The 12,312-nt window shown below is 35.9% G+C and overlaps 1 protein-coding gene across 4 annotated transcripts in view; it reads right to left on the bottom strand.

The window, feature by feature from the left end:
* Positions 1 to 2,813: 2,813 nt before the first annotated feature.
* CCDC186 (coiled-coil domain containing 186) overlaps positions 2,814 to 12,312 on the bottom strand; it is a 53,051-nt gene continuing 43,552 nt past the window's right edge. For 2 of the 4 annotated variants that reach the window (XM_030806830.1, XM_003255494.4), the window contains 4 exons: positions 11,875 to 11,955; positions 9,449 to 9,659; positions 7,886 to 8,105; positions 2,814 to 7,205 (listed from right to left, as the gene is read on the bottom strand). In XM_030806830.1, the coding sequence (XP_030662690.1) occupies positions 7,122 to 7,205; positions 7,886 to 8,105; positions 9,449 to 9,659; positions 11,875 to 11,955 (596 nt within the window). In that variant the 3' untranslated portion in view covers positions 2,814 to 7,121. The remainder of the gene's footprint in view (positions 7,206 to 7,885; positions 8,106 to 9,448; positions 9,660 to 11,874; positions 11,956 to 12,312) is intronic. The other 2 variants (XM_030806838.1, XM_030806845.1) reach the window with 1 other exon arrangement.

The following is a 12,312-nucleotide window of genomic DNA, read 5'->3' as shown; positions in this document are numbered from 1 at the left end:
CTATTATGTTGGAAAGGTTTCTTTCCTAATTTTATGCTTACTCTACAGATCTTGATTTCAGGGGATTCTTTCCAATAGTTAACTCATTAAGTTACACGGCATAATTTAAGTGAACCAGAACTGTTAGAGCAATGGGAACCAATGCCTTGTGATGTGAAATATTCCATCACACATGCCAACTTGATTAAATTAATGCCATTTTGGTATCTTCTTATTGAACATAAGTAGATGTGAAGGTTTCAGGCGGCAGCCTGTGGGGCTTCTGCTGGGTACATGGGGTGCTTTGCCTGCACCCCTGCTTTAAGTCTTAAATGATGCCCCTTCCAAGCCATCATCCTGTCCCCATGCTCCTCCACTCCTACCTTTGACTGAAGCACAGATCATAACCCCTCCACTTCCGAGACTGGCCTTCAATGAGGAATTTAGGGCTTTCTCCATATTTTCTCTTCTCCAGCTTTGAGGGGTGCTTCTTCTTCCCTCCTCAAGTTCCTTTTGCACCATCACCACCCAACACTTTCCATGACACTTCCTTGCTTTGGCCAGAAGCCATTAGGTACGGTTGGAAAGTTTTCCTGACCTCCCTTGTTTAGTTTTGGAACCTCACTATTCACTCTCCACCAGGCTGGAAAACGAATATTGGGTCCTCAGTCCTGCCACTCTTTGCGGTCATATCAGCTGATGCGTTGTTTTTAGCTCAGGTTTTGATGAAGTGAATTGTCTCCAGGGTTACTCAGACCTGCCAGCTCTCAAAGTCCTTGGTGGTTAAACTTGGAGAAAAGCCACATGAAGACACTCATAAGCACACATAATCCCTCTGTATTTTTTTTTTTCTGTAATTGATTTTGCTTTTAGAAATTGAAGTTTTAAACAGGGCTGTCATTTGGTCATCCTTCCAATTCATTGAGGTCTAGTTTGAAATATGACAATTGGAACAAAACCTTGAATCCAGTGCATATTTTGGTTTTGGCATTGTGGTTGCTTCTGAAGATTCTCAGCAGGGATTGAGACCTTGGTGTGCACAGCAGAACCCTGAAATTGGCGGGCTTGACCTCCTGGCAAATTGCTTTGTTCTTCCACTTTCTGTTCAGGACCACTAAATGCTGAAATGTGGATGCATACGGAAATAAATGCAGTTCATTATGTACTAAAGTTTTGTTTTGTTTTTTTAATTTGGTATTTGTGTAAATTCACTTTTTGAAGCAACAACTATCAAGTCTGAAAAGCAACCGATATTTCCATTAACGTTTTTCTGGGGAAAAGTTAGTTCTAAGGATTTAACATCCTGTAACTGAAGTTTAACGTAACAGTATCCCACAAGCAGTCTTTTTTATTGTCAGACCATTGCCAAATTTTAATTTTAAAAAGTGTGCGTTTTTTTAAAAAAAGTGTAAGTTAGAAATTAATAATTAACAGAGCATCTCTACGGGGCAGAAACATCAAGTCTGGTCCGCTATTCTCAGACAATCACTAAAACTCAGCATTAGCATCGGTTAATCACAGAGGAACGCTCCTGAGTTGCTGCTCCTCAAGGAGCAGGTACTCATTCTGCATTCATTAACTTAAGCTGATTTTATTAAGAAAAAACAGACTTGGATATAAGTTCATCAGAATGGCCTTCCCATCTCATGACTGCAGGTCATACTGACCACGTGAATGGTACTTTGACATAGTTAATACAAAGGAGCCACTAAAAGCCTCTGCTCATAATTATCACCTCAAGTCACTACTCTCCTGCTACGTGGACCTAAATCAAGAACCACAGCTAGTATCTTTCCTTGATTTACCCTCTTTCCCTATATCTTCCTTTCTCTTGAGAACAAATCCACAGGCTACTGAAAGCAGACTGTTAAGTATGTTGGAAAACTTTCTTTCCTAATTTTACACTTACTCTATGGATCTTGATTTCAGGAGATTCTTTCCACTAGAGAACTCATTAAGTTATATGGCATAATTTAATTGGACCACAACAGTTAGACCAATGGAAACCAATGCCTTGTGATGTGAAATATTTCATGCCACACATATTCACTTGATTGAATTAATGCTTTCAGTGCCTTCTTATTGAGCATACTTAGTTCTTTATTATTGAAGCTAGACTACACGGCAAGTGAGTTCTATAATTTTACGGAAAATCTGAATACATCACTGGCTTATCAAATAAGAAATTTTCACATACCTATAGGCCCAGAACCTTTTGTAAAAGGCTGATATGGTCTGGCTCTGTGTCCCCACTCAAATCTCATCTTGAATTGCAATCCCCATAATCCCCATGTGTTGAGGGAGGGACATGGCGGGAGGTGACTGAATCATGGGGACGGTTTCCCCCATGCTGTTCTCGTGGTAGTAAGTTCTCACAAGATCTGATGGTTTTATAAGTGTCTGCAAGTTCTTCCTCCCTCTTCTCTCTCTCACCTGCCACCATGTAAGACATGCCTGTTTCCTCTTCCACCATGATTGTAAGTTTCCTGAGGCCTCCCCAGCAATGCAGAACTGTGAATCAATTAAACCCAGTGCCCCAGTGTGGGGCACTTCTTTACAGCAGTATGAAAACCAATGAATACAAAGGCTAAGTTTTACTGTCAATAATTTAAACAAAAATTTAAAATACAACCCAGCATTCAACTTCATCTGCTTACTATTGTTCACCGACTTCCAATCATATTGATAAAGACAACTATAGAAGGCAAAAATTCCCAGTCTAGTTAAAAAAAGGAAATTGAAGCTATTTGAATCAGCCTTGCCAACAGTCTGAAGAATCAGTCTGTTTAGCAAATGGTGTATATAAACAAATAAAGATGCCATTAAACTACAAGTTGGTAAACAGGCATTACCTATTTAATAAGTACAATATATACATAGAATCCTCTTGAAAAGCTTCATTTTATACAGATACATATTTACAAGAAACAGTGTAATCAAATTAAAGATTATCTGTACAGTACACACACATGGATATATATATGTCCTCTGGAAGATAAACAAGTTTCATCATTGCAGTCAAAATGGATAGCCATCTGCATTTTATAAAAGAATTCCATTCCAGAAGAAAAATACATCTCTAATATACAATTATATTTTTCATTTATTTTCCTAAAAATTCTCCATGTTTAGATTACCTTTTCAACTTTGTTCATCCTTGAAAAATTTCAGGTTTCTAGTGCCACCAACTGGTGTTAATTAAAAATCAACAATCTTGGTGTCAAAAAAAATTGCTTTTAAAAAAAAGGTTATTGAAAAATAGGCTACTGGAGTCAACATTCATAAAGCATAAATGACAACATGATTTATAAAAATATTTTCACCAGGGTGGCATATATAATAACATTTACATTATTAAGGATTCTATTTTTTTCTTTTACTGATAAATCTTGGTTTAAATTTGCATGTAACAATTTTTAGAAAATAATATACTGCAAAAGAAAGGTTGGAAACATGCGTGACATGATTAATCTTTATGAGCACCAAACAGGCATTAATAATTTAATGGTAAAAAATCTAATGCCATTTTATGGTCTTTGGGTTTTTTTAAATTTTTTCTTAAATAATGAAAATCAAACTACGATAAAAGTTAGGAAACATGCAGAACCACCAGGAAAACAGTAATTTGCTCTCAGCGTACCTTTGCAAGGATTTTCCAAAGCCTCATGTGAGAGTGACATTTCTGGGCCACTTGCACAGGTAGATAAACCCTCTTCTCAGGCCAGTTATAAAGGGCTGAGATGAGCCACAGAAGCCCAATATCTGCTCTGATTGTCTCCTAGCTATTTTCTTTCCTTTTTTTTTTTTTTTTTTTTTGTTTGAGACAGGGTCTCACTCTGTCACCCAGGCCGGAATATAGAGTACAGTGGCAATCATAGCTCACAGCAAGCTTCAACCTCCCAGGCTCAGATGATCCTCCCAACTCGGCCTCCTGGGTAGCTGGGAACACAGCCATGTGCCACTGCATCCGGCTAATTTTTTGTATCTTTTGTACACATGGGGTTTTGCCATGTTGCCCAGGCTGGTCTCAAACTCCTGGGCTCAAACAATCCTCCCACCTCGGCCTCCCAAAGTGCTGGGATGACAGGGGTGAGCCACCACACCCAGCCTCAGCTATTTTCATTAGACCATGAACTCCATGAGGATGGAAATGCCCTGGTCTGCTCACTAGTATAAATACAATACCCTGTATGGTGCCAATACAGCAGTATAGGCTTTCAATAAATGCGTTTATTAAATAAATAAATAACATGTTGGTAGCCTGATAAAATTTAATTTCAAGCTAAATCACTTTAAATGGTTATGAAGATAGAAAGTAAAAACAAACAAAAAAAAACCATCAAAGTTCAAATTCATTCTTCTGCCCAAACCTACCATTTTCAGTCCTTAAAACTAAACAGGCTAAAGCCTGAAGTGCTATGGGGAAAATGGAGTCACGGCAAATATTCACTTCAAAATTAAAACCTATTGAAGTGTATACATATACATACACAGAAAAAATCACTTCCAGCTCAAATAAACCAAAATATTGCTAAATAACCCAAACAGCCTTGATATGTACAACCAATAATGAACATATAAAACAAACCTCCCCCCAGGTCTCAGATTTATCCAGATCATTTTCCTTTTCCAGATACCCCATTCTTCTCACCATATATTTAGAGGGCAGAAGGCCCTTTAAAACCTTACATCAGGAGCTGTCTGTGAATTAGTATAATCTCTGATACATGTAATTACTTTGCTCAGTCCTGATCCATATACAAAAGCACACAGTAGACAGTGAAGAACAAAAGAAAACTAAAGCATTTTCTTTAAAAAATTTCCATAGTTTCTAAAATGTATGTCAAAAAAGGTAATAGAGTCAAAATATTGTTTATAATAGTTTTCTTCTAAAATTTTCTCATTAAACTTCTCCAAGTAGATGGTAGCACAAATATTAATACTGGAGTGTGCATTTTTGTCTAAAATGTATATATATTTTAAAGTGTATAGGCATAGGATACTATGGATCTGATCACTATTTGGTCTCCATTATACATTTTGTGCCTTGGGGAAAAAAATCCAAATATTGTAGTTTATGAGCCTGTATCATAAGAAACTAGAAAAATTTAGTTATGCTGCCTACTCAAAGTAGTCTTTAGGAGTGTTAAGTAGTGTATCTAGAAACAAATAGTAAAATAATTCAGATTTGATTGCACTTTCCCTCTTATTTTGATAAATTATTATTGGTAAAAAGAACAAGACACATTATATTAAGACTAATACTTTTTATAACTAATCTAAAAATAAAACATCTTTGAACATATATTTTCATTTTGAGTGAAAAGATATTTGTTTTGGGATAACATCTAATTCAATATATAGAAAAAAAGACATTCATTAAATAATCTAATCCTAAATAAATTATTTTTAAACAATGTTGATTTAAAAATGTTAAAACACATTAAAAGGATATTGCCACCATAAGCCCAACTTTTAGAGCTCATACAATTCTTTACAGGCTTTTAATCCATCATCCCAAAACTTAATTCCCTTAATGGGAGAAAAAGGGATGCAAAAATCCAAACCAAACAAGGCTTGCGGCAATATCTGCACAAGAGCCAAGGTATCTTATTACAGTAATGATCTGAAGATAATGAATTATGAAAAATCATGCTCAGAAATTGTAAGTGAGAAATAATAAGGGGTGAGAAGAAATTCAATGACATAGAAATATTGATACTATGGCAACACTTAAGTGTATATCTTTAATAAATATTGTAAAAAATCCAACAAGATAGAAAAATTTGGCTCTAAAATTAAGTTCCTTTGGTTACAGATATGTACTTATTTTAGGTATGTGTGACGTTTTTTGTTTTGAGAGACAGGGTCTTGCTCTTTCGCCCAGGCTGGAGTGCAGTGGCATGATCAGGGCTCATCTGCAGCCTTGACCTCCTGTGCTCAAGTGATTCTACTGCTTCAGCCTCCCGAGTAGCTGGAACTATAGGCATGCACCACCATGCCTGGATAATCTTTTAAAATTTCTTTGTTGAGATGGGAGTCTTGCTGTGTTGCCAAGGCTGGTCTTAAACTCCTGGCCTCAGGTAATCCTCCTGCCTGGGCTTCCCAAAGTGCTGGGATTACAGGCGTGAGCTACTGCACCTGGTCTACTTTATGTTTTAAATAAATACATTGAAACATCACATTTGGGGGAACTGTATGATCACTCCACTATAATACATAATTAATATATCAATGGTAAAGAATGGTGCTCAAATGAAATAGTTCATAGTGCCATATGCTGGTTTCTTTTGGAAGCTGGTTCTTCATAAATATTTATCTTTACACAATGTCAGTAAAACTAAAGTATTTCAGTTTCAAGGAACTATTCTCTCTGTTCTAATGATTGGATCCATTTCACAATTTAAAATATAAGTAAACTCCACAGGAATTTTCTAATATGTAATTTAAAATCATATTTTAAGTAACTAAAAACTTTAAAAATTCAACCATTAACTCAGACAATCAGAATCTGAAAAAATGTACCTAAAACAGATAAGAAAACCTGACAGAGGCAAACAATGCCTGATCATTGCTAGTTACCAACAGCTAGCTTTCCTATTAAGTTCGGCTTTCATTAAAACTGAAATTAAAAGATTTAAGTATTCATACATATCCCTAAAACTCACCCAATATGCTGGAGTGTAAAAATAAATATTTTTATCATTTTTTTTAGTTGTCTTGATGTTGGAGAAATAGTGTATTACTGAATATTTACCACCTCTCTTTTCATGCATAATTGTTAAAGGTGAGTCATTTTTGACATTATATATTTTAAAGGGAAGAAATATGAACAAAGGGTTTTTTATAAAAGCCCTTGTAATGTTCAACACTTCTTATGAATATAAGCAAATTAAGTTGTTTAGATTCAATGACAGGCTGTTATATTGCACCATACAAAAACAAATTTCATCAAAGCTTTCAGTCTTACAGTATATACAGCAATGCATTCATATTGTAAAAGGATATTTTTTGTGTACAGATGAAGCAAAACAGTATTTTTACTGGCTGAAACAAAAAGTGGAAGAAAGTTTCCAACAATAGAGGTCAGTGGCACCTACTCCTGTGCGGCTTATGTCTGTTTACTGAGCAAGAGGCTTGTTTTAGGTTTTCTTTGTCCTCTGTTCTAGTTCATGCTGGTGTTTAATAAGACGTTCTATTTCTGTTCCAAGTGTTTGTAGATTTTCCTTTAATAATTGGGGTGAGGGGAAAGGGAAGAGAAAAACAAAAATATAATAAAACGATTCAGTTTGAACTATTTTTGCCTAAATTTTGAAAATGAAAGAGTGGTTAGTCCTATATGCTATGTCAGATAAACTAGTGACACAGCTGTTTTCAGTAAAGTACTTCTGTCCATTTAAAAGTAATACTCAAACTTTTTCCTGAAGCTACAGCAATTTTTTAATGCATAAAATGATTACTTACTATTACTGATTCTAAAATTATTTTTAAACTAATTACTAATTTTCAAGGCCCGCCCACAGCAAAAATATTAACTGCAAAAAATAAAGCTGAAAAATAAATCAGAAATGCCATAATCTTAAAAAATTGTTTCAGCAATTAAAACTAATTATATGTCAAAGCCCATTCAATGCAAATTTAATGACATCTTAGTATCTATCAAATAGACACACTAAGATGGACAGCTTAGTGTCTATCAAATACAAAATTAATTTTTGCTATTTTTCATCTTTCCTAATATAAAAAACTATACTTTTTAAAAAGAGAAAATCACGAAACTTCATCTTTGGGTAAAATGACTGCCTTGCATTACAGAAACAGCCCAGCTAATTGCTAGATCAGACTGTGAAACAGGCATCATTTTGCCATGTTTACTGGTTGGTGTGTGAATGAGAAACACAAATACCTTCAAAGTAATATTTTTTAGTAACGTATCCTCCAAGACAGCCTGTAATTTTCGGTTGATCTCCAAAGAGAGCTCCAATGTTAATCCATTGTCAGCTGGATGGGATGTATATAAAGATGCCATGATGCCACCCCGTCTACTTAAATGAACTTTGTTAAAATCAGATGCCTCTGAAGAAAGTGTGCCTGATTCTTCCCGTAAAATATAACTTTGAATTATTCTGCAAAACAAAATGATAGTATCAGTTGTGAACTTGTAGAATTAAAAAAAAATGGAATTTGCAAAAGTCAACTAATCATAAAGATAAGCATAAAATAAATATTAGGTTAATAACCTAACTATATTAGAAAAAAATTCTCCTTATTCAGATGGTTTCTTAAACTATCTCATTTTTGTTCTATTGTAGCATTTGGAGTAAAGACATATAAACATTGCTTTTCTATTTCTTTCCTTATTAATCAAAATTTGAGTTTTGTTTGTTTCTAAAGAGACAAGGTCTCATTTTGTCACCCAGGCTGGAGTGCAGTGGCACAAACATAGCTCACTGCAGCCGTCACTGCATGGGCTCAAGCGATCCTCCTGCCTCAGCCTTCTGCGCAGCTAGGACCACAGACACGTACCACCATGCCTGAATAATTTTTTTTGAGATGGGGTCTTGCTATGTTGCTCAGGCTGGTTGACCTCCTGGCCTCAAGCAATCCTCCTGCCTCGGCCTCCGGCCTCCCAAAGTGCTGGGAATACAGGTGTGAGACACCATACCTAGCTGAGCAATTTCTTTATTGCTCAATTTCTGTAAATATTTTCTGTTTTCCTAAAAAACTAGCTGTATTTTATGCTCTTTTAAAAGTCACAGGCAAACTTTCCTATAAGTCTAAAATTATTTCAAAATAAAATTTAAAAAGTCGTTGGAAAAGGCCCACAATATAAAAACAACTTTTATTTACATAAAACAGTATTTGTGAGAGGAATTTGGTGCAGCACTCCTCAGAGTTACTCAGAGCTGGGTTTGGATCTCCAGCTCTAGGTCTGTCACACAGGGGATGAATGGTGACCCTGGAACATTTAGTGATGTGACCTGAGCCCCAGTTATCTGCAAAATTAGAGAACTCACACACTGAGTGGTTGTAAGCAATCAATGGATATTGCCAAGCCACAGGCACAGTGCCTTGTACTACTAGGTACTCAATAAATTATCCCACTATGTCCTACCCAACAGGAAAAAAAAAATCCACAACCCCATATATATCTCTTAGAGCCACAGTCATGAAAATAAAAAGCTAAGTAAAGCATTATCTTTTTAAAATCTAAAGTTGTTTAAGTATCTTAAAAATATTAACACTGAATGAACTCTCTATCACCTTAAAGGAAAGACCTGTGTTTTATTTCATCTTAGTATTCACAAAACCTAGAACATAATAGGTGATCATAAAAGACTGGGAACTGAATAACTATAATTATTTTTTGAAAGATAGGCTCTTGATATGACTAATTTTAAAAACAGTAACCTTGCCATATGAGTAATGGTATTTTGAAGACCGATCATGCTACCATAATAATACATACTTTGTTTTTTTCCTAATTTCTTCCACCAGTTGTTTGATGTGGTCCTCCATAAATTCTATCTTTTCATTTTTCCGGGCATGTGCTTTTTGCAGCCTAACTATCCTCTCAATCAACATGGCCTTATCTACTTGTGGAAAGTTATCCACAGCTACGGAGGACCCAGTATTTTCTGGAGATCGATCTTCTGCACTGCTTCGAGCATTCAGGGACCCTGAAGACAAAAAAAATTGGTTTAGATACTGTGCTTAATCTAACATCATCTCTCATCTATTATTTATTCCAGAATCATTTCAAATATTCACTCTAACAGAGTTGGACACAGAAGACAACACAGGTCAACGTGGCCTAGGTTCTGGTTTTTGAATATACTGGTGACAGAGGCACTAACAGGGTCTATACTGTGTCTCTCAGGAAGTGGTAATAGAGCAACAAGGATCTCAAAAAGAATAACAAGTCTAAAGTGAGACCAAAATTAAACTATAATAGAACAAAGCAGAGAGGAGGAGGAAGGGAGGAGAGGAACAGAGGTATGAGAGGAGACAGAGAAAGAGAGGTTAGAATATAGTGGGTTAAGCTCTGAGGCCAGCCTGTCTAGATTCAAATACTACTCCTCAACTTACTAGCTGTGACTTTGGACAAGGTATTTAATTTTCTGTGCCTTGGTTATGTCATCTTAAAATGGCATAAATGATATTATTTACCTCACAGGATTGTTATCCTCATTTAAATGAATTAATATGTGTGAAATGCTTAGAAAAAGGCATATAGTAAGCATTATGTAGTGTTAGGTATTACTTTTACCAACATCAATGAGAAGAATCTGATCCTCTTTACCCTACAAAGATTAGTTTTTTCCAATCCCATTTTATAGCTTTAAGTAATATATCTTATCCAAAGTTATACAATGAATAAATGGCAGAGCTGGGATCTAAATACATGTCTATAATTTCAAATCCATGTTCTTTCTACCACACATTTTTTCCCACTACTGTAACAACTGATGATGGTTTTCTCCTAATGTGCAACCTCTGGGAGGCAATATAGTATAGTGCCAAGCAAGGACTGTGAAGTCAAACAGTTCTCACTGTGGATTTTGGGTGAATCATGTAGCCTCTCTGAATCTTGGTTTCCTCATCTGTGAAATTGGAATTACAATACCTACCTCATATGAATTTTTTGCAGGGTAAATGGTATGTTTCAAGTGCTTAGCATGGTTCTTGGCATTCCAAAAAAGACACAAACACTGATATTTTGCTAATTATCATTTTCACAATGGTTTCAATCATAATTTTATAGACTCTACCCATTTTTACTTTAGAACATAGGCATATCTATCATGAGAAAAACTAAAAGATTTAAAAATATATACATGTGCATATGTATGTAAAAATCTGATACACAATGATGACACCTTCATTGGTTCTTGGGTGTTAAAAGAAAAAGAGAGAGACCACTGTACACCAAATCTCTTTGTATAGATTAATATAAATTTCAATTTTAAAAAACGGAAGAGGAAGCTGTTGCACAGAATAAAGCAGCAGCAGGCTAGAAAAAAGAAGGGGCTGGGCGTGGAGGCTCACACATGTCATCCCAGAACTCTGGGAGGCCAAGGTGGGAGGATCACCTGAAGCCAGGAGTTTGAGATCAGCCTGGGCAACATAGTGAGATCTTGTCTATACAAAAAACAAAACAAAGAACAAAAACAAAAACAAAAACAAAACAAAAAATAAACATTAGCTAGGCGTGGTGGCAAGTGCCTATAGTTCCAGTTACTTGAGAGGCTGAGGTGGGAAGATTGTGGTTGAGGCTGCAGGGAGCCAAAGTCACACCACTGCACTCCAGCCTGGGTGACTGAGTTAAGACCTGTCTCAAAAAAAAAAAAAACACAACGAACAAAAAAGAAGGTAGGGAGACAGATCACATAGAACCCCATGACAAATCTGAAACCCTGGGTCATGAGTAGAACTTAAATATTTAACCAGAAACATTTTTTACAGTATAATTATATATAACCACTATTTTTCACACTTCAAAATGAAACAAAGCATATCAATACTTTTTAAAATAAAAAATGCTATTTATTTATTTATTTATTTTTTGAGACAGAGTCTTGCTCTGTTGCCCAGGCTGGAGTGCAGTGATGTGATCTCAGCTCAGTGCAACTTCCACCTCCAAGTGATTCTCGTGCCTCAGCCCCCCGAGCAGCTGGGATTACAGGCGTGAGCTATCACACTCAGCTAATTTTTGTATTTTTAGTAGAGACGGGGTTTCTCCATGTTGGCCAGACTGGTCTGACCTCAGGTGATCCACTCATCCTGGCCTCCCGAAGTGCTGGGATTACAGGTGTGAGCCATCGCACCTGGCCAAAAATGCTATTTATGTTTCTATCAATCACGAAATAACAACTAGAGCCACTAGTTTTTTACCTGATGAACTAGAACGACTTCCCATGCTGCTGACTTCTTTGTCATAGCTTCCATTCTCAACCTGATCTAATTTTCTTCGTGCTATAGGAAAAAGAAGATTATTCATCACAATTATCAGGACCATTTGCTCCTACCATCTCTGACTTTAATTGCTAAAATCACTGAGGCAAAAATGGCATAGACAAGAGAAAGTTCTTGAATGCATACTTTAGGCAGAGGGCTGTGTCATTCATATAAAATGTCATTTGGAAATGTACAAGTACAAAATATACAGAAACAACACTATAACTGACACTGGCATCACTTAATTACAGTGGAGTTAACTTTTTAAAGTACTGAAAGATTCAGAAGTTCCTTACAGTACCAGAAATTTCTTCCAAATTTCCCTTCAATTACATCTATAAAAACAAACTACACTCTATGGCAAATATCTGAATA

The sequence above is a fragment of the Nomascus leucogenys genome, chromosome 3 (assembly GCF_006542625.1).
Source record: "Nomascus leucogenys isolate Asia chromosome 3, Asia_NLE_v1, whole genome shotgun sequence".
NCBI lineage: Eukaryota > Metazoa > Chordata > Mammalia > Primates > Hylobatidae > Nomascus > Nomascus leucogenys.
This window is presented reverse-complemented; position numbering and strand designations above follow the sequence as displayed.